Below are 25,952 nucleotides of genomic sequence, written 5' to 3'. Positions count from 1 at the left end.
AATGGCTTAACAAGATTAAATGAATGTTTCTGGAATAAAGTCTGGAATTAAATCTGATTTAGGTTTTATGGCATGACCTGAAACAGACCATTAATGCACAAAAACACTCCAACATGGCTGAATTAAAACAATTCTGCAAAGAAGAATGGGCCAAAATTCCTCTAGAGTGATGTGAAAGACTCTTGCCAGTTATCACAAATGCTTGCTTGCAGTTATTGCTGCCAAGCATGACACAACCAGTCATTAGGGTTCGGGAACACTTACCATTTCACATACAGCCAATTTGGATTGCTTTTTCCCTTAATAGTCATGATTTAAAACTGCATTTTGTGGTTACTTTGGTGATCTTTGTCTAATATTAACATTTGTTTGATGATCTGAAACATTTAAATGTGACAAATATGCAAAAATAAGGAAAAGGGAACTAGTAGTCCTTTTCTCAAAGCACTGTATATAAACAATGGAAATTCCAGAAAACTACAGCAGAAAGAGAAAATTTAAAGCTCAAAAATTTAATAAGTAAACAAATGAGTAAAACAGTAAATTAGTAAAAAAAAAAGGAGCAATAATGACCAATCATCCTTAAATATAAGTGATAAAAAAGGCACTGACATCTACACTTGTGAACACTCATCCCCTCTGTGTGGAGCATCATTTTTCAGAGTTGTCTGTCAGCTGTGTTTTGAAGCCCACAGTGCTCTCTCTCATGATTACGCTGTCACTGCTTCTTTCTTCAGCATTCAGTCAGAAAATGAGAACTCACACATTCCTCTGTTCATCTTCCCTCCCCAACTCTCAGGTTCACTTAGAATCAACTTCTTTTAAATGTTTCTGCTTCCTGAAGCAGTGATGAAAGAGGAGAGTGTGTGCAACGGCAACAAAGGGGATGAAAGTAGCAAGCAGGAAAAACAAGTAGTGGGAGGAGAAGGAGGCAGATAAATATAGATGTTGTGTTCCCAGTACAATCACCAAATATGTTGGTTGTTGATGATAATTTGGGGTTTTGAAAATGTATGATAATTAAATGCAGCACTATATTATGACTCATCTAGGACTGTGCAATGAAAAGACTCCGTGTTTATGTGTCTGTGCCAGAGTGTGAGTCTACAAAGGAGTCCTGATCCAGCCTGCTGTGGAATTAACATGCTCATTTCCATTTTGATTAGCTGGGGATCAACAGAAAATCAATTATTTCATAAATGAGTCATGAAATAGTAGCGCTGAATGTGAGTGAAAGAATCAGAGGGTGCAGATTTAATTTCCTAACATTTATTTTCATGCTTCCAATCTCAAAGAAAAGCCCAAATATATCATATTTGATTCAGCCTTTGGCCTTTTTCTGTCAGTTACAGTCTAAGCTGTTTTCTGAATAATGCATCATCATTAGGTGTCAAATCCAAGGAGTGTATTTCCTATGTTCAGATTTGTTCATGTAGGAAAAAAAATCCAAATAGACAGGTAGAGATAAAGACAAGCTCCTTATGGGAGTAATACACTGTTTTATTTCACAGATTGATATTGCACTTCAACTATATAATAAGAAACACAACAGTACAACACTCAAAAGTCATAGCAGCACAAAAAACTGTGACATACTACATGGAAGTGTCCATGATGTGAAGGTTTTTGAGTTTTAGCAGTTGTGGATAAGTAGCAGTAAGAGGTGGCTGCAAAAGTTATCCTCTGTGCAAACTACATCACCCACTGCGGTGACTTCCTGTTTGCACCAGAGCAGCAGCCTTGATGCAGAACATGAGGCTGCACTCCAACACACCTGTACAATGATGTCAGGATTGAGGTGCCCAGGCCAGCACGCTTCAGACGTTGATGGGCCGTCTTGACTATGACGGCTGTGCCATGTCAGGTTGTCTGCGATGTTTACCTCAAGGTACTTGATGTTTTAGACTGTTGGTTCCCAACCTGGGGCCCGGGGACTGAGGCTTTGTCTGCTCTGAGGCTGCCAAAATAAAATATGCAAATATTGACAAAAACCATGATAAAGCAGTTCTTAAGTACTTTATACAAAGGTCTTTTAATAGGAACATGCTAGATATGTTGGAATAAGGTTGCTGTAAACATGTGAAAACATTAAGATCTACATGTGACTGAATTCTGGATTTGGACTGTTTGAAAGCTTTTCACCTATTTCCTGGCTTAGTTTCATGTGGGCGGGGCCAATATGTGGGCTCATGATGTCATGAGCCCACAGAAGGGAATGATGCCACCCCTTTAACACTACAATATACAATCACAGAGCAGTTCATCTTAGTACAGTCTGTTGTTAGCTGATGTCACTGCCTTTACTGAAAGTTAACAGTCAGTGAAATGCTGGGTTTTTTTGTTCACTGTGAGGCAAATTTGCCAAATCTATCAGCCACAGTGATCTATGGGTCATTTAAAGCATCATAACAGAGATTTGAGACAGAAAATGGACTTTGTCTCTTCTCTGGCTCAAACCCAGGCAGCTGCATTCTGCTCATAAGGTCAACATTTAGATTGTAACATTTTTAAATCTGAGACGATCCTATTTCTCCTGAGTGGCGTGGCTTCAGCTTATTTAACAGACACGCCCACACCATCCTGGAGCGGAATTTACTGCCTAATTTTTCATGATTTTGAAGCTTAATTTCATGAGCTTAGAGATGTCTGAGTTGACTTAAATTTGATTTGAGGGTTCATAACACAGACACCTGTAATACAATAAAACTAAATACAGATTCATTTTCACTTTACGGGGTCTTTAAAATCTATGTTGATTTTTGATGACAGTGTGTCACTTTTTCTTCTCTCTTGGGTCCTGGGGGGGGCTCCACTTTTTCATGTAGGGGGGGCTCCAAGGAAAAATGGTTGGTAAACACGGTTATGGACCACCTCTACAGCTACTCCTCCAATGTAGAAGGGAGGAAGGTGGAAGATTGTGCTTCTTGAAACCCACAATTGCATCCTTTGTTTTCCTCCCAGTGATGCAAAGATTGCTTTCTTTGAACCAAGCCTCCAGGTGTTCCACCTCCTGCCTGTACTCAGACTCATCTTTGTGGGAGATAAGTCCCTCTACAGCTGTGTCATCCACAAACTTGACAATATGACTGCTTGTGTACCTGGCTCTGCATTCATATGTCAGCAAGGTGCACAGCAAGGGGGGCCTCATCCTTGGGGGTAGCTGGTGTTGATAATGATGGTAGAGGAAGTGATAATGTGGATATTCACAGTATGTGGCCTGTTGGTTAAGAAGTCCAGAGTCCAGTTGCACAGGGATGAGCTGATGCTCAGTAGTGCCAGTTTGTTGACCAAAGTTTGTGAGATGATTGTGTTGAAGGCGGAGCTGAAGTCCATTGTCCATTAATTTGTCAAGACTCTCACAGGCGGTCTGTATTATATCACACAGAAAAAGACTTCTATATATTTCTATTTGCACTAGAAACTTTCATAACAGCTGCAAAATCAGATATACTGGAAGTTTTACTGTCATTAACCTTGCACAATCTTCTAGGTTTTGGTCCAAAATGGCTTGGTGCGAGAAGATGACAACAAGGCGGCTGTATGGGCGAGTCTGAGAGACAGAGAGAGAGAGAGAGAAAAGATTAGGATTCAGATAGGACACTAAAAGAGAAGATAGATGAAAGTGGAAGAAAGAATAAAACACTTTGGAACACAAATGACGAGTAAAAGGCTCAGGAGAGAACGATTCATGTTTCTACCCAGTGAGCACTGCATGAGATCATTTAAGAAGCTGAACCTTTATACTCCTGCTGCAGGTGTTCATCATGAAAGGAGAGGCCTGACACACTAGTATCATGTTGGATCAGTGATAAAACAGGAGACAGCCTGACTGTGTATAATCAGATGATTGGATTTTTTCTAGACTTCGTATTTTTACCAGAATATCAAATATTCTTCCCTTCTCTCTTACCGTTCACACCAGAAAAACACATTCACACTAACACTCTAACCACTGGAAGAGCTGTGATAATGATAGTAAGACTGAAGAGGGTCTAAAGCACTGAACTGAATCTCTCCTCTTAAGATGTTAAAACCTGTTCCTTGTCTCATTTCTGCCCTATTATTTTAAATTGGTCTATGACCTCAGCATTTTATAGCTCCAGATAGGCGTGTATTACAGGCCTATATGCAGTCACAGGTGTCTTTAATTAACTGCATGTTGAGGCCTGGCAGAGTTTTGGCTCCGCCTCCATCTAATCAGTCAAAGTGAAAACACCTGGTGATGCCTTGGGCATCTAGTTTGAACATCTTTACCAGGTGAGCATTCTTTAAAATTTTGGAAACTGAATTTAGCCTGAAATATTATCTTTTGTGCTCAATTCTAAAAACTGAAGCTATCTATTAAGCCAGTGTCTGTATTATTCTGTAGGAGGCTTAAATACATAGCAAAGAAATGGATAACATTCATTAACATAGCCTACAATCATATTTTTTACAGCATCAAATCCTTTTTTTTTCACAACAGAGAATAAATGACATTTTGCACAGCACTAAACTTTTTGGAATTGAGGAGATAATAAAGAAGTGTGTTTTTACCCACCACATTTCTGAATACATCTACTAAAACATTTGCAACTGCAGCATTGACTTCAGTTAGCTTAGTAAGGCTACAGTGTAAGATAAATGGATGTCAGCCATCATTCATTTTATCACCCAGAACCAGGCAAATCATACACTGACAAATCAAATAGTCTTCACTGAAAAGGCCTAGAGGGTGTAATATAATTTGAAAAACACCTAAGAACCTCTGCTTCTGCAGTACTTAGCTGTAGAAGTGACATTTTAAGCGTAATCCTCCTGTGAATTCAGATGGCAGATACAGATATTGAATTTCAAACCTCCAGTGTCTCGTTCTCCATTACTGGTTTATGAGCATATCTGAATGAACTTTCAGCCGCCACAGCTGCCACCAAAACTTAAATTAGGTATTTTTCTGCTTTGTTTTCCCTCTAAATAATGGCTTAATGATACTCCAATGAATTTCTGACTCAGCCTGTTTTGGTCATCAATTTTTTCTAGTCTTCAGCCACAGTGCATGTCAGTTTTTTTGTCTGTGTCAATTTTGTTGTTGTTTCTGTCTGCTTTCTGTTTCATAGGGGCAGACGTGATCAACTTTGATGGACAAGGCGTCATTTCATATCGTTTCAAGGTACTGGATTTAATATATGTATTTATAGCTTTTCTTTGGACAAAAACTTCAACTTTCATGTCAGAGTCATGCGTAAAAGTTAATACTAAAATTCAACATATAGCACTGTGGAATGAAAAAGAATGTGTTATTTTATTGGGAATTACAGGTGTTACTTATTTAGGTTGAAATTTTCTTTCAAAAAAATCATATGTTTTTGTGTTTAAAATCCCTCTGATGTAATAAAATACCACACCAGATTTCTCTTTTTACCCCACAGGTGAAGAAGATGAAAATCATCAAAGATGTAATAGCATTGAGGTTTAAGACGTCAGAGAGCGATGGTGTGATTCTTCATGGGGAGGGCCAACAGGGAGACTACATAACACTGGAGCTTCATAAGGCCAAACTACTCCTGCAGATAAACTTGGGTAAGCATCACATGTATTCTGTTTACTTAAAAAAAGTCATGCAAAGCTATGTTTGATCTCATGTTTAATCTGCCACAGTTTTACTTGGCGTAGGAGGCTCTACTCAAAAGATGCTCCCTGGGTCAGTCAAGCAGCATGTTACCCGCAATAGGATGACTACGCCGTGCACCGAAGTGCCGCGGGTTTGTTCCAACTGAAGCTGAACGATCTTGCCCACTGCAAGCTAGAGTGCCACAGCGCAGCCCTGATCAGCAGGCAGAGATCACTGCAAATTTATGCAAGAATAGTATGTCAACAGAGGACTATTTTACCTTTTGGGGTTAATTTATCATCCTTTCCAGTATAAGACCATGATATTATGGCTTCAGTCATTGGGTTGATACATTAGGAAGTTAAAAGGTTGATATTTGCTTAAAGGATCTGTGGTTTTATGTAAAATTCTTTAGCTAAATATCCTCGAAAGTAACTTTTCCTTCGTAAATGGCATTATTGTAGCTCTGTGACCCACTGACCTCTTGATGAGATGTAATGTTGATATAGTGATGATTTGCGACCGGGAGTCCGTGCATTGTGTTGTATTTTGAAAGAACCAGATATTCTACGATTGTCACTTCCTTTTTGGTGATTTCTGATTGATGGGTATTGGTTTGGCAGTGGCTGGAGCTGAAAATAGACCTGCAGTGTATCTCAACAAAGTGGATTGAAGTGGTGCTCCAGGTATGCACTGCTGTTGGTCCGAAGCGCTGGCTGTGGAAATGCTCTGATAGACTATGGAAGGAGCAATTTGATTCACAGAACGATTCGCTGGCAGATCGGGGTGCAGTCACTTTATGCTGAGATTGGAGGTTAGACTTTCCATGGAGGGCATGGCTAGAAACCCCCGTATGGATGGATACATTAATGACAATGGGTACTGAATACAGTTGAATCAGTTCAAAAGCAATAAATCCATAATAGCTTGAATCTCAGTATGAGGGTGCAATGAACTATATGCCATTAAAGAGGAGGTTGGGGTGGAGGAGGTTAAGCTTTGCCAGCAGCAGCAGTGTGATGCATCAGCATTCCTGCAAGCAGAGTGAGAAGTAGGTGTTATTTAAGCAAATCGCTGTGTTGAGAGAAAGAGCTGTAGTTGGCTGTGGGAGCTGGGAGGCGATAACTGGGATCAGCTGGCCGTCAGCTGATCACGGCTGGACGTATGACTACTGTGTCCTGCATGAACTAACACCGAGCTTCATTACATTTGTAAGGAACGACATTATCATACCTTTAAAAGAAGAGATCCAAAATGTGTTTTAATTCTGTCCATTCCCACTACTTTACCCTCAGTTTATGATATCTTTGTCTTTGTAGTGTCTGTTATGATGATCTCTCTTCCACAGGCAGTAATCAGTACGGCTCTATCCTGGGTCATACTTCTGTGACCACCGGCAGCCTCTTAGACGACAATCACTGGCACTCAGTGGTGCTTGAACGCTACCGTCGTAATGTCAACTTCACCTTGGACGGACACACTCAGCACTTTAGAACCAACGGAGAGTTTGACCACCTGGACTTGGACTATGAGGTGAGAGGCTAGTTTTATTCACTATAATGATATAATGGTTATTTGCCATCAGTAGTAAGACGATGAGTGGATCTAATGCACCAATGAAGTAAAGCATGTCATGCCATATGAGCTACTCATTCATCACATCTGTGCCCCTTCTCTTACCAAATAATTCGGCTGCTGTACTTTGATACACAGTCTGAGCAAATTTCAGAGGATAACAAAAAAAAAACAAAAAAAAAACCACAACAAAAACAGTTTTTCTTGTGTGATCCTGTGATTATGTGTAGGCAGCCTGGGTTATCTAGTTGCAGTGAAAAACATAAAAATATGTTTTCATTTTACTTTTTGGGTGAAACAACCTACAATTCAGACTTTGTTGTGTTTATTATTCAGACCACCACTGAAAACGGCTGTAGATCCTTGGAGATAAATTCACCGATACACTTTGTGATCTGTCGAGCCCTCGCCCTGTTGTGGGGAAGCTGGAACGCTTCCTTAAGAGTCTTTTGGCCTGGTTGGATTCTGTTCCTCACATCTTTGCACATCCTTTCTGCGCAATAATTTGCCAAGTGACTCCTTATGTTACTCGCATTCTCAATCTCCTTTCTCATTTTTTTAACACCAGGAAACAAAAATGATTTCACACTTCAGATTTAAAAGCTGCTGGAGCCTCTACAATCCCTAAAACTTTGTCACTTGATTCTCCTTTACCACTAGTAGCATCCATCATTTTTGCGCTATTACATCAAGGCAGCGAATGGAGAGCAAAGGATGATGGGTACACAAAGGCTGATGACTAAAAACCTACACTTTTTGCACTGCAGACCTACCATTTGAAACTGTAACACGTCCATAACGATTGATCATTAAGAAGTTTTTTTGTTAAACATGAGACAAACTTTTGTGTTCTGACCTTAGCTGAGTGAAATGAGACCTGCAGTTCTCTAGATGCAGTTCTGGGTTCTTCTGTGACCTTTGGATGAGTTGTTGATGCACTCTTTAAGTAATTTTAGTAGGCTGGCCACTCCTTTCTCTATTTGTGGATAATGGCTCTCACCGTGGTTCACTGGATGCCCAAAGCCTTAGGGATTGCTTTGTAACCCTTTCCAGACTGCTTTTTTCACAACACCGTAATTGCTCTATGCAATGTAATAATTTACTCTGTGAGTTAATTCAAACCTCCAAGTGCCTGCTTGATGGGAATTGAGCACTTAACCATCATTAGTGGTACAAACGGTGGCAGAAAGGAAAAGCTGTGTTGCATTAAACTGCTTAAGTAAGCAGCAATTTTGAAAAGGGTGTATTAGATGTATGTTCATAGTGAGGAGTGTGCATATTGAGTGTTTCTTTGGACTTGATTTGTCTCCCTCAACAAGCCTACAGGCTTTGTTTGAGTTGTTTTGTATTTGCATTTTGAGGCTTAATGATGGAGATGAACTTCAGTCCTCTAGAAACATGAGTCAGACTTCTGCTCAGAGAGCCTTGGGCTGTTCTGGTGTACTGCACAAAATGTTGAATCTGATAACATGAACAGTTCTCAGATAAAATCTGAACTTGCAAAAACTTCTTGGAGTTTAGGAGGATCTTTGTTTCCCTTAGAGTTTGTAAGTCCTACACCTGTTTTATTATCATGAAAAATTTATAAAACCTCTTTTTCAGTTGTGTTACCTTAGGTTCCACAATCTCTACAGGCAATTAAGACCACACAGGAAATTAGATATCGGTTTTACGCTGCGCTTTTATCATAATCCATAAAACTCCCATAATTACTGTTGGTAATGGAATACAATAAGCTTCAGCTGACAGTACTTAAAGCAGATGATTGATCCAGAAATGCATAATGGATATGAAATACACATGTGGGCTGCAGAGAGGGTGTGTTTGTGTTTTTTGATATGCTGTGAGTTTGACCTTTAGCAGTCATGGCTGATATGGCTGATCTGTTCCAGAGTTAAGTGGGATACTGATAAATGAGGCAGGACAAACCACTGTTCAATTAAAGTGAAGCTGCTGAATTAAGGGATCTCCTGGGAAATCTATACAATCAGGAGTTTCTGTCTGTGTGTTACAGTGTGTTAAAGTGTGTTGTGTGACCATGGTGAACCCTGAATGGATCCCACTGGTGTTACTGCCTGAATGAGTCTGGCTAAAGAGAGACAGATTGTGACCAGCTTTCACTCTCTGTGTGCCTGTGTACTTCATCTATTCTGCAAAATCCATATTATTTACTCCTGTTTGCTTCCTGCTCCCTTCTGATCCTGCAGACCAGGGGTGTCAAACTCATATTGAGTCCAGGGGCAGATTTTCTCCAATGAGACCTCCTGAGGGCTGGACTATTTAGGCCAAGAGTGTAAAGGTCAATAGTGGATTCTGAATTTAGGCCTTAGAGCCTAACAAGGTCAACATTTAAAAAGCATGAACTGTCAACCTCATTTTCACCATTAGTAAAATATGAAATAACACTGATAATAAATCATTCTGAGATGAAAAAAGTAAAAATGATAAGTTTAAAGGCTCAAAGTCTGGGATAAAAAGTCAAACTTAGTAGTTCAAAAGGTCAAAACATGAAATTTAAAGGCAAAATAATGTTTTAAAAGGTAAAAAAATGAAATGGAAAGTCAAAGTCACATATTTAAAAGGTAAAAATATGACTTAGAATTTTGAATTGTGAATCTTGAAGGTCAAAGCATGAAAGAAGTCGAAATCATAAGTTTAAGTCAGGATTGTGAGATGCAAAATTGACAATATAAAATGACAACAATTTCTTTTCCCACTTTCCTGTCTTTTTATCTAACTACTTTTACTCTTTACTTTTTCTGATTTTTTATCATTTAACAATGATATTTTAAATAACCAAGGTTAAGCTTTCCTGTGTTTACTGGAGGAAATCTGCAGACCTTATACTGGTGGGCCAGTTATAACAGAAAGATCGTATGATCGAATGGCCGGATACAACTGTACCACAGGCCGGATTTGGCCCCCAGGCCTTGAGTTTGACACCTCTGCTTTAGACTAAGCAGCCAGCTGCAGTTGTGTCTACTGAGAATATTGGAGCGTCATCACAGACGTACAAGCTTGCACAGAGCCCTCCATCATCTCAGCTACTCTCAGAGCTCAGAGCTATGTCTATGAAGGACAAAAATAAACACATGTATAACTGCAGGAGAAACATGGAGCCCTTTTAACATTCCCATCATTTGTGTGTCCTCTCACTCTTACAAGTCGATGCTTCTTCGTTAGCCTCTGTCTCCCCACTCAGTTCTCCTCTGAACACATCTGCTCACTTTAAAAAAAAGCCCTCCTTCCTTCCTGATGACTTCCAGTTCTCACATTGTCTTCACAGCTCTCACTGTTCAGTATTGTAAATCTCTAAATATTTTTGATTTTTAGGGGTATTTATTTATTCATTTTTTAGAAAGTGTTAGGCTGACTGTACCATAATAAATAGAGATCCCTCTATGTATGGCTTGGGGAATCTCTTTAGAATAAAAGCCCCAAGAAGTTGACATAAGCAGTAAGAAAAATGCATTGATTTGTATAATTTATGTATTTACTTTATTTTTCACACATACAAATAATCTGATAATAACTGAAGAAACCAAACAATGTAACTGTATACAAGATTTCAGAGTGACATGACAATGAAAAGGAAATAAATCAGTATTTTATTTCCTTTATCCATCTCATTTCTCAATTGTTTGCCCTTTGCTTTTGTCTAGTTGAGTTTCGGTGGGATGCCGTACAGCGGGAAGCCGCTGGGAGGAGGCAGGAAGAACTTTAAAGGCTGCATGGAGAGCATCAACTACAACGGAGACAACATCACAGACCTGGCCCGGAGAAAGAAGCTCGACACCTCCAGCTTCGTGAGTACACACACAAAGACACACTCATAAATGAACAGAGAAATGTATGAGCATTAGGTTTATCACTTCCTCATAACTGGAATATCATAAAGGCAGCTAACAGTGAACATGCCCACTAGTGTCACTCTACCTGTTTGTGTTTCTGAGTGAGAAGACACATAATTCACTGACCAAAATCAATGAATTAGATACCACTGACCATTGACTTTTAGTTATTGAGTGTTTTTTTGAATATCCAAAGTTACAAAACACATTTAGATAAACTCTAAAGTTTTAAATCCTATCTCTTCCTGTTCTAACTGAACAATGGACATCCAAAGTATCACCTTCAATCTCTTATGAACTAATTAAACTAATGAAGGCAATAAGCCATCTCATTAAAGCCTTACCTCTAATTCCCTCTAATGACTTACACAGCCATTCATTTCTTATTGAAAAAATAATAATAAAAAAAACTCAGATTTCAAACACAAACCCACAAAGGGGGAGACAATCAAAGTGTCTATCATCGGTGAGGAGCTCAGTTTCTGTTGTTTGCTAATGGCTTGATTAACAGCACAAGGCTGCAGAAGCTCTGTGGTAATCAGTATCTGAATTTAACAATAGTGTTTGCTTGCCTTGAGTGCTGAATAATCACAAGTTACTGTTTGACCCTGGATTATAAAGACATTCCTTGACAAAAGGTGATGTTTTTTTTTAAGCTGAAGCATCACAAAGCTCCGAAGGTAAGCATGGAGAGGCTGCACTAAAAGGAAGAAAATCCTGGCGAAAGAATAGACAGTTCTCTGAAGTGCTGAGGCATGTGATACATTCAGACATGTTAACATACAAACCCAGAGTTGAGAGGAAAGCTTTGTTTTAACTTTGCATTTCAAAGACCTTTAAATCTGTTCCTCTTTTGTTGTCTCTTTCATCCTAATCCTCAGCGTAACCTGTCCTTCTCCTGCGTGGAAACCCACTCCTTCCCAGTCTTTTTCAACGCCACCAGCTTCCTCCAGCTGCCGGGCCGAGCCAATCACAACACGATATCTGTCAGTTTCCAGTTTCGTACGTGGAACCCTGATGGACTCCTTCTCTTCAGTAATCTTTACGACGGCACTCTGGAGATCTCCCTGGAGGAGAGCAAGGTGGTGGTTCATGTCAACGTGACAAAGGGGACCAGCAACAACCGAGTCGACTTATCATCAGGTGAGTTTGTGTGAACACACGTCTTATTTAATGCAGACTGTTATAGGCAGCACTATACATGATCAAAATGTGTCATTTAGGGTCTAAAAAGGACCATTTCTTTAATAAGAGTTTAATTATTTGCTTCATGTATCCAAGGCTGCCCATAAGGGGGGATGAAGATAGATAGATAGATAGATAGATAGATAGATAGATAGTCATTGCATTATAAAAACACAACAAAATTACATTTGGCAGTCTCTTCTGTAGCAGCAAACACAGTCATCCAAGCAGTGGTTAGAAATTCGCAGCCTCACGTCATCCATCCTGCTGGCGAGGAAGCAGGCACCCGAGAGAAAGATGCTCAGTACAACAGGTTTGTGTGGGGCTGCTCTTAGCCTAGCCTGCAGCCTGGCTTGTTTGCCCCTTCTTGCTCAATGCCGTCTCTCTCTCCTCCCCACTGGCTGTACGTGTCTCTGAGCACCCTGTTCTCCGGATAATCTCCGTCGGGAAACATGTAAACTCTGTGGGCACGCTGTCAGTTCTGGTGTTAAGTGTAGGGCTTTGGGTTGCTGCTAGTGATGGAGCGCCTGCTGCGTTTGTACACGCTGCCCCATGCTATCTCAGTAGGTAGTATTCAGTAGTCTCCTGTTGATCAGGCAATGCTCTGTGGTAGTTACTGGCAGTTGTTGTTAGCTTTTAAGCTAGCCTGGAGTTGTAGTTGAGACTGAGGTCTTTTTCACCTTTTCAGGGTTTTTCTTGATAGAAATTTCCCGTTCTTTCTCTCAGAAGTGTCCTGGACCATCCATCTTCATTGTTTTCGTAGGTTTCAACATAAGTTGTTGACTTAATTGTAAAAAAACACTACAAGTCCAAGACATAACTCGAGTGCATCTTTCTTGCTGCCAACTGCTCTGGTTGCCCGGTATTGGACGGTAAAGGGAGGCCCATTGGAAAGTTAAGCTGTGATATCCATATTTGATTATTTTTTTTAAGCTTGAATAAAAAATACCCTTACCAAAGCATCAAATATATATTTTTTTTATTTATTAATGCCCTAGTGTATAGCCTTCAAAATGTAAACTCCTTTTCTTAAAACAAAATAAAAATGGGGTAAAAGTGGCAAAATGGGTTTAAAGTGGCAAAAATGGATTAAAGGTGGCAAACATGCATTAACAGAAGCAAAATAAATAGCTAAAAGTTGCAAAAATGGCTAAAAAAATTGTTAAAAAAAGGCAGGAAAAAAGGTTAAGAGGGGTTACTAGTGGCATAGCGCAAGAAAGAGTGAAATGTAGTTAACAATGTAAAAAAAAGTCATATACAAAGTGGTGAAATGGGGTTAATAGTGGCATTAATTTAACAGGGACAAAATGGGCAGAAAAAGTGGTGGAAAAGGTTGAAGTGGCAAAATAGCTTGAATGTGGCAGAATGGGTGAAATGGGATTAAGAATGCATGGGTAAAATGGTCAAAAATTGGTTAAAGTGGAAAAAGGGTTAACAGGTTAAAAAAATAGGAAGATAAAGGAGAAAATGGGTTAAAAGAGGCAAAATGGGTTGAAATTGGCAAAAATGGCAAAAAAGGTGGTGAGAAGGGGTCAATAGTGGCAGAAATGGTTAGAGTGGTTAGAGTTAGAGTAAATTGATTAAAAGTGGCTTATAAAAGACAGAAATTGGCTGAAATAAAAGACAGAAATTGGCTGAAAAAGTGGCTAAAAGGGGTTAAAAAGTGGCACAGATAAACATCTTAAACATCAGACCCAATCATAGCTTGACACACTTTCCAAAATGTAACTGTTAGCCACAATAGCTAGCACCAATGCTAGTGATTCAGCACACATGAGCTGTTTCTCAAAGTCTGGGGGTGCGTTCGAAAAGTCCAAAAAATTACTTCCTAAGTCCTTTCCTATTCACTTTTCCTTAACCCCGACGAGAAACGTCACAGGGTCAAGGAAAAGTGTGAGTTAGAGGATAGGAAAGGAGAACTGTGGTGAGTAAGGAATCCAACTGCACTTTGCCTCAGCAGATGTTATGAACGTAACATGTGTTTTTTGTGTAAAAACTACAATTTAACGTTGATGGACAACAAAATTTGCACTCTCCACTCGGTGCGTTCTCTGTGTTATGTGCTGTGAACGCTAAAACGTCAGAGATATGAGCTCATTAAGATTTTATATCCTAAAGTCTCTTCAGGAGGAGGAACTATGAACATCCAGAACAGCAGCAACCTTTCTCTTAATCTGAACTTTCTACTAAGTCAATACAACGACATGAATAATGTTCAAGTCCTTTAGTTTCATAACAATATTAAATACTTTTGCTTTATTCCCTACCTAATCATTTTTTTCTTTAATTATCTCGTCTCTGTTAAATTTTTTACAGAGTCTACTCTGGTTTCTGGTTTCATCTTCCTTTCAGCTCGTTCTTTGAAAAGCTCTATAAACTGCGTCTTCCCTGCATAATTATGATGATAAATATAATAATCACAATATAGCAACATGCTGACTTTATCACTTTAGTTGGTTGTGATTTACAAACTTAAAACATTTACTTTAATATTTCAAAATAGCAAGACAAATATAGTTTCAAATACTGACTGATCAGTTAACTATTTAAATAAAATGGAAATGAGAAGAAATGAAATCGTGATCATAAGTTGAATGACAAAGTTTTCATGTCTGTAATATTCCTCTGTTCAACCCTACTGCCTTCCGTTTATCACGTGTATTGTACATTTGACTGAATTTTACAGATAAAATCGGGGTTAGTAAAGTTATTCTAGTTATTCAAGTTATTCACCAGTTCTGATGAGCGGTCAACAGGTGCGTCACTTTAAATGAAGTTTACGCAAAGCATTGTGGGTCATCTTTTCATCTCTCCTTTGGTAAAGGATGGTCCAATGTTTCCCAGGCTAAAGGAGAAAATAAAGGAAATAATGAAGCTCCTTTCCTTACCATTTGTCCTGCCCATATACACGTGGCAGCAGAAATCAAAATGGGAGGGGTATCAACAACAACTTTCACAACTTTTACCCAGCGCACTGTAAAAAATGCTACAGCATCAACATATGGTAATTCCTGCAATCGAAGGATACATACTTGCATCCTTGGAAATTCTCTGTCTGAAGGGCTCAGTCCTATTAAAAATTTCAAGGATCCTCGCCATTGGAACAGTCCTCCAACTGCAGTCTATGACGTAGCATCCTTCAAAAACGGCCATTCGAGGATCCTTCCTTTGCTTTGAGAAACAGCAACTGTTATCAATAAATGATAAAAACGGGGTGAGTGGTGGGGGGATGGGGGGTCATTCTCTAAGTTTGTCAGGGGGCCCAGCCAAATCTGTGGGCCTGCATGTATCTAGCTGATGCTACGAGTATTTGATACAGTTTAGAAAAGTTTCTTCATATGTATGATCGGAGGCCGGTATTTCACTTGTGTGAAGACTGGACTGGTTATATTTCAGGATGTTTTGCATTATTAGCCAGCACGTGTTAGAGGCTTTTCTCCAAGTCCTCCTTTGTTGGGGCAGTCACCCAAAGTCCTTAAGTCCTTAGACGGTCGTAGATAGTTTATGTCACCTTGCCATCTCAGTTTCCAACATATGTTTTCACCTGTCCAGGTTTGGCAAGGAGCCATATAATTTTTTCTCATCTTGCACTATTTGCATTCTGTTTTAACTCTGACATGTGTCTGTGTCAGAGCATGTCTGTGTCAGAAATATAGGTCAGTTACCTATAAAGACTTGAAATGTTTATCAGTGCATGACGAATCAAACTTCATTCCAGCTCTGCAATTTTACTGGACTTTCAAAATAAGATTTAAAAAAAGAAGTGAGCCTTCTACAGGCCAATTAACATTTCTCATCTCCAAATCCTTTCACATCTCTTACCCTCCCCTCCCCCTTTCTTAAAACCCCTCTATTTTCTCCCTTCCTCTCTTTTTCTGTCCTCTCTCTAACTCATTTACTCTGTACACTGCAGCTTTAACAGGCTATTATGCCCAGGGGTAGGGATTAATACAAAGTAACTCTCTAGGCTAATTGGGCCCGAGCTTGCAGTTACATCAGAATTACAAGAATATACAGACTCACAAACACAGACTGGCACACCCAAACACAAGCCCCTGCCTCTGAAGAAAGAAAGACACTCATGGCTCCAGGGTCCTCAGACACAGTTGGAACTCAACAGACTTGTAATGAAATGCTTAGTCCTTTTTTTTAATGTCAAATACACCAGGGAGAAACATGTAGATGTGCATGCACTAACGTGGAGAGAAAGAGTATGGAGGTTTAACAGACACTGAACAAATCTTTATTTCTTCCCCCAGTGGGATAGTTTGTTTATAAAGCTGTTTAAAGAGAGCTTATTCAGACATCTAATTAGACTCCTGCTAGGGGGTAAAACTATATGCACTCACTACTGGTCCTTTTTAACAGACCAGGTCTAAATATAAATCAATCACAGGAAATTACATGTTCATCGTGTGTTATCTACATGAGTATGAGACACAAAAATGTTGCAAAATACAAAAAAAAAAAGGGAAAATTAAGACTCATTCTAAGGTAAAAATTTTGATGTGTAGAGTAAATTTTTTTAGTGCACCTAGGAACCCCTTAGTTGCAGTCACTGCATCAGCGTTCAATTTTCCTCGGAGTTGTTATCTGTAATTGGACAACTGTTTCTGAAAAGATCTCATACAAACAACTTGATTGCATTTACTCCTGCATAGAAATTCTCACCTTATTTGCACCGCATGGTTTTAACCACGAGGCACACAAGGGTTGGCGGTGAAGGAGCCTTACATGAAGAAGGTTTCTGGTACGCTTCAGGGGCCTTTTATGCGTGGGTTCCCCTTGGGTACTCCAGCTTCCTCCCACCATCAAAGACATGCTTGTTAGGTTAATTGGTGACTCTAAATTGGTCATAGTTGTGAGTGTGAGTGTGAATGCGCCTGGTTGTTTGTTTCTACAATATATGTCAACCCTGCGAGTGACTAGCAACAGTTCCAGGGTGTACCCTGCACCTCTGACAGCTGGGATAGGCTCCAGCCCCTTGAAACCCCAAATGGGATGAGTGGTGTAGATCAGTGTTTCCCAACCATTTTTCCTTGGGGCCCCTCCTACATATACCTGAGAAAAGTGAAGCCCAGGGGAGTGGCCCAAGGCCCAAGAGAGAAGAAAAAGTTATACACTGCTGCCAAAAATCAACATAGATTTTAATTGTTTCACTGATAAACCCTAAAAAAGGCCTAAGTATGATTTTCTTATCAAAAGACCTTTGTAAAAACTAATATACTATTTAACTAATTAACTGCTTTATCATGGTTTTAGTTTATATTTGCAAATCTAATTTTGGAAGCCTCAGAGCAGACAAAGCCTCGTGCCCCCCTAAGATCTTAGACTGTGCATGCTTTCTAAGGCCGGCCACACACTGCGCGATTTTTAAATCTGAAACGATTTTAAAACCATGGGAGACCACAGATATGAGGACAATTTCAAAAGATTTTTCATCTTTAATCCTCTGAACGCACACACTAGACGACTGAGCCAGACTGTCAGATCACTAAGACCACACACCTGCATACGTGCCAGCGACCTCGGTGATCATGTGACTTCAGAAAAAAACAAACAAACACGAATGTCTCTCGATACGTTCTTGCTGTCCCTCCACAACATGTTTGATATTTACAATTCGGGATTTTGGAGGCTACTACGTGATTTGGAGCGGTAAAACAATGGTGTTGACACCACGCACATGAGGATTATTCAGGTAAACAGTCGTTAGTGATGAGGCTCCTCTTGGGATACGCCCCCACGAGTGTCGGGGGAGGCAAATCTTGCCCCAAATCAGCTTAAAATCCTGTAGTGTGTGGCCAGCCTATGTAATCAGGCTGAGTATATGGGTGTCTGTCCATTAAAAGAGATCACTAATTGTGATTCCTGCTGGGACTCTGATCTAATTTTCCAATTCCTCTTCTTTTACTCACTCATTAACTTTCCTAGCCTCCTCTCTGTTACTCTCATTAGTCATTTGTTAGAACCACGGCTTTTGAAGAGCCGATACTGAAAAAATGCATTGATGCCGGTACAGCAGGACTAAAGCACATTTTCATGCACACAGATTTGAGCCAAACTTGGAGTGTTAGTGTTTGTCTGTGTTTGTGTTTTGAGGAAAGCTTCCACTGATCACACTCCTGATTAATTATCGGATTATTGGGCACCTGCAATGTTTCCATGGAAACAATACTTACTGTCTCCTGTTCTGTTGCAGAGACAGCCTCATATCCTAAGAGGTTCTCTTCAAGCAAAGTGAGGAAGAATATTTTTTTACTCATGCTAGATGAAACAACAGCAAAGGTTTTAAAGAGCCATAAAGAGATTGATGAATTTACCCAAGCTTCAACAGAACATGGAAATATAATAATATGAGCCTAACAGTTCCAACATGTCTAGTTGTCACTGACGTGAATCAAGGTTTATGTTATGGTAGGATGACTATTTCAACAAAGCCTAGAGGTGGGCTATATGGAAAAAAAATTCATATCACGATTTTTTATGGCCAGATCACGATCTCGGTTTTGTCACGATTTTTTTCATTTAATTTATAAGACAATAAAAAGAACTTTTTCTGGAACCAATTTCTGTGTTTTTTGCTTTAGAATTATTATGCAAGTGTCCTCTTTGTGTTTTTAAATCTACTTTAGTGTTTAATTGACACATTTTTAACACCTTGAATTTCATTTTAAGCATATGGACTTCCTACAGCTGAAGCTTCAAACAAGTAGCCTGTTCATATGCAATTTAATATCACATTTACTTCAGTCTTGTTTACAGAATGCCAAAGAAAGAAAATATTTATAACACAGAATTTGATGGATTTTTAGGCATATGGTTATGCAGTAAAGTAGTTGCATTGTGTTGTTTTTAATGCAATTTTGATTTTAATTTAAAAGGGTCATGAAAATGTGAATTCACAGCAGTGAGTTAGGGTGTGATGAGCAGTGATGTGAGCGTGTCACACTGGTACCTACCTGCTGCTCATGAAGGAGAGAGCAGGAGATGCGAGATTAGATGCTGCAGCAGCATGAATGTAGGCTAAAGAAATGCATGTAAATCAATGATTATACTGTTTAAAACATTTTCTAATTATGATCAATATCTGGACATCGCAGACATTATGGCCTCCCTCCGTAGAAAGATGCTGGTATTATAAAGTTTCACTCGTGATTCCGTTATCTTAACGAATATGGAATATGATCAGTAAAATCAATGGTAATTTTACTAAGAACTGTGACTTTTATATGCCACTGACTCGGGCTAAACTGAAAAGACTATATTAATTATCATTGTAGTAATATATGCCATAGTTATTTTAAAATACTTTTAAGTATTGTTAAGTGAGTATCTTGGGGCGATAGTGGTGGCAGTTATGGGGGGCCTCATATCAGAGTCTGCTTAGGGCCTCACTTTGGCCAGGGGTAGTCCTGGAACAAACTGTCCTTCAATGAATGGAGTATCTCAAAATCACTGTATCATGATACCATCAGTATCATGGTCAAAATTATATTGCAGCGGGGGATACACTAATATCCTATTAGTTGCGATTATTCTTGCTTCACTAAGTGCTGCAGTGTCCTCCTTTTTGGTGCTGTGGAAATGGCCATCCTAGATCACAGGCTTTGTGCAGATTGTGCAAATAAATATTGTTTTGCACACTGATGGTTCATAAAACCAGGACACAGCTTCATATAAGCCACTTAGAAAGGACTAAATCTTAAGTTTCACTTGCAGCGTGAGTCAATGCTGCATCAGGGAGCAGAAGGGTGGGGGGAGAGGGAGCAAAGAGTGAGAAGTAGAGCCGATTCTACAATAAAGCAGCTATAGCAGATCGCCGATTCGTTCTATTTAATGATCTGAGATCGTCTTATCGTGCACCCCTGATTTCAACTGCGTTGCCCTCTTGCAGTGAAATTTGTCAACACACATAATCTCAGCTTTAACTGTTCCGTGCAACCACCTGAAGCAGGACTATTTTGCTTTCTTAAACCTTGCATACATGTGTAGTTGTGTGTTCATGCACATGTTCACCATCATCATCCCACCAAGAAATAACAACAGCCCCTCAGAGATGCAGGACAACCATCAATCACGTACAAACACTCCTGGGTTATTTTCACAGTCCAGAGAGAAAGCATAAAGGATAAAAATGAGATAAGGGCCTGAGGCACAGATATTAGGGGATAAACCTACCACAGCCAACCCTGATTAAAACATTATATTGTTTCATTTCCCTAACTTGAGCATGAGAGCTCCTCTGCTGTTGTGTGTATGGGTTTATCTGTGCAGGTAGTTTGTGTAGCGGGGCTTAAAATGTTTTCTTAGGCTCTGTGTGGCTGGCAGGTTGCCACCCAAGAGGGCATGCAGCACTCTCCAAACTACCTAAGAGGGCTGCATGTTTAGGAGAAATGGAGTTAGAGAAGGATTTGTCATGAATGCCATTCATACTGCACAGATAAGATCAATATTTACAGTTATCACTGTTAATTTTACCAATTAGAAAAGAGCATTTGTCTGAGGCCTCATATCTGACAGGGCATTTATGTATAGTCAAAGTTGTTCATCAAATGGGTAACCTGGCACACCAGTGGGATTCATTTCACACATCCATCTCAATATAGAATAAACTCAATATAGAACTGCATAACGTGAACCATGGCAACTGTAGACATGTCAGTACACGACTTTTGTCATTTTTGAAAACAACTCAGTTTAAAGAAATGTCAAATCTGATAAAACTGGCACTTTAGCAGCATCCACGCTAACGTCCTCTGCCGTAATTGCTCTGACCTCTTGTTGCTGCTTGCTTACGTCATGACTCTGTCGCGCCTGACAGTACTGGCCCTCGACGCTGATTGGTCCTGTCACTTTCTAACCGGGCCCAAACTGTTCAGGCGGGAGCTTTCCAAGATGGGTTCGCCAGTGAGAAACACGGAAACGGGCGTATCCATCTGCTTTGCAAGGTCATCAAATGTGAGGTATACATAAATAAATACTAAAATAATCAGGTTGGATATTTAAAACGTAAATAAGAGCCCCAGAGTGCAAAATGGAAATGGAGTTTGATAATCCAAAAAAATTACCTGGGAGGGATCCATGGGCTGGACTGAGTTCAAAATCCTTAAAAAGCCCCATCAAGTCTTCATACCAAGGAAATCACAGTGAGGTAGAGCTATACAAAAATAGAAAATCCATAAAATATGATATTACTGCAGGGTAAAATGGCATGAAACAAATTAAAAACTAAAGACTTGTCAGGAGAAATGATATTTGTGTAAATTGTTTATCTTTAAGCTATACCTCGTCTCACCTCACAATATTGGACTATTGAGGCTTAAAATGGGAATTAATAAATAACTGAGCCTATTTCACAGTTTAAAGTGTATGCATTGGTCTGTGAAGTGGTAACTGTGTCATCGGTTTTGATAAGAGCCAAAAAAAAACCACCGTCTCAAACTCCTCATTCAGTCTAATATCAATGAAATCCAGCTGCTGTCACTATCGCATGTTCAGGTCATACCACTGCTGTATACAAAATAGGAAAGCAAGAATACCCTATCACTTACCATCAATGTGTGCCTCCTTCTTAACTGTGTACACCTCCTGTTTAATTTTAATTTGTCTTATTTTTTAGTTTATTTATGTCAGCTCTTCTTAGTTGAATCCTGCTGTATGTCACCCACTTTCTTCTCTTATTTCTGTTTATTTATTGATTTATTTATTAATTTATTTATAACAAGGGACAATGCATATTAATGAACATGAACATGGACATGTAAATGTGCCAGATTGTAGCCATAGGCTAATTTCCAACTGTAGTCCCCAGCAGGTTGATGGTATATACGAGTACAACAAAGAGTACATTAAAAATCTACATAAAAAATAAGGAAACACCAAGAGACCAGACCAGACAACACAGACAGTACAATAAAATACAAAGACCCAAATATAATGATACAGTAGGTTGCTGCATGACCTTAGCTTAAGACAGACCAGGAATAAAGTGACCATTGCAGTTACAGTGCATAAGGCAGTCGGTAAAGTGCTGTAGTGCTAAAGTGCAAGTGTGCTGATATATTGCACATGATCATGAGTGTGCTCAAAGAAGAGATTGCACACGGCCCTTGGCCTGGTTAGTTAACATACTAACATTATTGCACATAGTTTACATTGACATACGTGTTTATGCAAGTATTATTGCTCCAGAAAAGCATACATAAGTGTATCTATGTATGTCACATTGTACAAAATATGCATACATAGCTGTATGTATTTATGCAGAAAGATATTGAAATGGTTAAACGTGGTCACAGTTCTGGTTTGTCCTGAGCCACGTTTCAGATTATCCTTGAAACTTGCAAAGCTGGAACGTCCCCTGACTGAGAGTGGTCAAGTGTTCCACAATGTGCTCCCTTTGAAAAATATGACATTTTGCACAAAGGTGGAGCACCTAAGAGGAATCTCACAGTCCCCTCTAACACTGGCTCCGGTCAGTCTAATTGAGGACTCACTGATTTTCTGTTTGATGTAATCATTTAGTGGAGGCGGTGCAAGCCCATGTAGGATTTTAGATATCAGACAGGCAATTTTACATTTTTGAAAAATTTCAAAGCTCAAAAGCTTGTACTTTTGAAGGATATTACAGTGGTGGTGTCTAGTATTTTTAATGCTCTTTTATACAGGGATTCAACAGGTTTCTGAGATGATGCTCCTGTAAGTCACCAGCTAGTTATGCAGTAGTCAACATGTGAGAGTATCACTGAATGTAAAAACATAAGGGCAGCACCTTCAGAAAGAGATGTTTGAATTTGCTTGAAATTATTCTGGTTAAATTTTACCCTGTTTGATACTTTCTTAATTTGGCTTTTAACTCACTGAGTGCCAGCCCTTTTATAAAATGGAAAGTGGCTTGTGCAAGCGTTTTTGGCCATTTTGAGTCATCTTTCAAGACCCACAGAATATTTTTTACTATAACTCTGAAAACACCAAATAGCTCAAATGAAAGAAGAAACTCTCTATTTCATCATGGAAAAAACGTTTGTTTGCACCTTGTTCCGTTCTTGATTTATCTTAAGTTGAATAGAGACTAGTGTCACCAAAAAGACCACTTTTATTCTAGAAAGCTGAGGAAAATGCATTTTTGTGAAAGAGAGTCTGTCAAGCAAAACAGTGATTTGAATGTTATAATTTTGCCTTCGTTGACATAAAAGACATCTGAAAATTGTATTACAAATGTTATTTTATTGTAAAATAAATAACAATGCTTCCAGTCACTGTCATGCCATTCACACTCTGGAACTGGACGGCCTCCATGAGACCCCCTATACGCCCACGTCCTCTCCTGCTTGCGTGTCCCCTGGCACTAGCTGTAAATGATAGAAGTAATATAGTAGCTATATAATATGTTTTATATATATAATATATAATATATAATTTAGATTTTTTTTGTTCTTACCTCTTTTTCAGCCAACAAACGATGTTGCAGAACTGCATGGGGCTTGCTCTTCTCTCAAGTCTGCTTCTGAAATCACAGGGGTGCATGAGTGACGGTTTCATTTGATAAATTTGGCTGAATAATCATTGGGTTCCTAACTTTAACTTACCTCCATCGCTCTGGGACGGAGAACAAGATCCACTCCACTCACTCGACAGCCATTCCCCAGAGTCTGGGTCGGAAAAGTCCGTCTCTGAAGTGTCGTCGTTGTATGCATCCAGCTGGGGAGAGGCTGCCTTATTTCTCCGACGCACGGGGGAGACCTCGTGGCATTCTTTAGCCTCTTGGCCGGCATAGGCAGATGAATGAAAGCGCTGATCCCTGGATTCGCCGACGTTAAGTTCATTGTCAGTTTTAGTGAGTAAGCGATTTCTCAGGCAAAAGTTTAAAGTTTCCTCCAGTGTCTATTTTAGAACTTTTAGCTTAGATTACCTCCGTGAAGATCGCTCTGCTCTTTGACACCAGGGTCTCCACCTCTGGTCTCTGTGGCTTTGATCTACCGTCTCTTCCAACTGTAGTGTTCTGACTACGTATCCCAGAAGCCCCAAAATTACTCACAGGGAGTGTGAGAGCGCCCCCTTGTGCCAGTCGCCGAAAAAACACTTTGACGTATATATACGTCAATGGCACTCAATGAGTCAAAGGATAGGGAAGAGTCCAGAGTAACCCCCAGGTACTGAAACTCATGTACAAGCTGTACTTCTCCTCCTGGAAATACATTCGAATGAGACATCTCTTTTGGATGTTTAGAGAACATCATGCAAACTGTTTTCTTAGTATTTAAGAAAAGACATGGTTTGTTAAGCCAGTCTGAATGTGACTCATTGCTGAGGTGAGTATTAGGCTGGATTCTTTGACATTCTTAGCTGGTGTAAAAATTATGGCATCATCTGCATACATCTGAAAATTAATATTTTGACAGGCATTGGGAAAATCATTGATGTATAAGGAGAATAAAATTGGTCCAAGTATGGAGCCTTGTGGGACCCCCCATGTACACTCAAGGTAAGGATATTTGACATCATTGACCACAACACACTGTTTCCTGTTCGTTAATATGATTTAATCCAGGTATTGCTTGAGCAGAGAAATTAAAGAGGGTAAGTTAGCAAAACCCGGTGGTCAACGGTGTCAAATGCCCTTTTCAGATCTAAAAACACAGCACCAACACAGTAATTTACATTTAAACTTTCAAATGTTATCACCCAAGACAGAAGAAAAAAAAAAAACAGGGAATTATGTTGAAATGAACAACAAATCATCACTCTATCAACATTACATCCCATCCTGCAGCACAAAGGTCATCCGGAGGTCGGTGGGTCACACAGTTAGTACGGTGTTAATGATGAAGAAAAGTGAACTTTCTTCCACACAGTTTTGCATGAAACCAGTCTTTGTAAAAAAGATAAACCTGTTAACTTTTAATGTACTCACTCAAGGTAGAAGCAAAAGCAAACATGGAGTCATGTCCAAATGAATGGCAAATCAAACCCAGGATGGAGAAATCCCCTCTCTTCTCAAACTGCTCAGGGCTGCCCTGCATTGTGCATTGTGAAAGGTCACTGGCCTTTGGTTAGAGCAAAACTGTTGCACTGTGGAGCACGGTGCAGACTGTGAATTGCGTGTGAGATGCAGTCAATGTCAGAGTTAACTGTCATTCTGCCACTTCTGCAGCAGTTAATGCCATGAGTAACCAACTCACTGATAAGTTCAGGTACCTATGTAATTCTGGGCCTTATACCAGTATACGCAGGACCACAGCAGGAATAGATGCAGCATTTTTGGAGACAGATTGTTGAAAATTTAAATTTATGATGTAATGAACGAGTAAACAGCAACACTTAGATATTCATACTGTTATTATTTTAATTTTATTTTTTGAAATAAGATAACCTACATGTTTACAACTTTTTAGAGCTCCACCTAAACATCTCATTTGAGACTTTCAGGGGAGCTGAGTTCCCATAGTTAATCTGAACTATAAATACAATGACTAATTTACACGCACACTAATACTTGATTCTAATCCAGTAATATTTTGGTTCGGACACTTTTTCTCTTTTTTTTTTTGTACAAAAGTAATTTAGTGACTTGGGCTGAGGTCAAAGACCATAGGCAGAATAATTTAAAAGCAAATAACTCGTTAAATGAAACATTAGTGCTCTGTGGAGATGTCTCATAAGACAAAGCACTCAAGAAAACTTGTTCATTACAGTTTGTATTTAATTTTATGACAGTTACACATCGTGGAGCCAATTTTAAATCCTTA

The 25,952-nt window shown here is 39.4% G+C and overlaps 1 protein-coding gene across 1 annotated transcript in view; it reads left to right on the top strand.

The window, feature by feature from the left end:
- Positions 1-4,214: 4,214 nt before the first annotated feature.
- The window catches only part of LOC121527533 (contactin-associated protein-like 2), a 144,614-nt gene continuing 122,876 nt past the window's right edge, over positions 4,215-25,952 (top strand). Inside the window, exons 1-6 of the mRNA XM_041814533.1 lie at positions 4,215-4,257; positions 5,097-5,149; positions 5,409-5,559; positions 6,939-7,123; positions 10,828-10,971; positions 11,898-12,159. Coding sequence (XP_041670467.1) covers positions 5,418-5,559; positions 6,939-7,123; positions 10,828-10,971; positions 11,898-12,159 — 733 coding nt within the window. The 5' untranslated portion in view covers positions 4,215-4,257; positions 5,097-5,149; positions 5,409-5,417. The remainder of the gene's footprint in view (positions 4,258-5,096; positions 5,150-5,408; positions 5,560-6,938; positions 7,124-10,827; positions 10,972-11,897; positions 12,160-25,952) is intronic.

This window comes from Cheilinus undulatus, linkage group 19 (assembly GCF_018320785.1).
Source record: "Cheilinus undulatus linkage group 19, ASM1832078v1, whole genome shotgun sequence".
Lineage (NCBI taxonomy): Eukaryota > Metazoa > Chordata > Actinopteri > Labriformes > Labridae > Cheilinus > Cheilinus undulatus.
The sequence above is the reverse complement of the archived record's forward strand: the minus strand, read 5'-3'. Positions and strand labels throughout refer to the sequence as shown.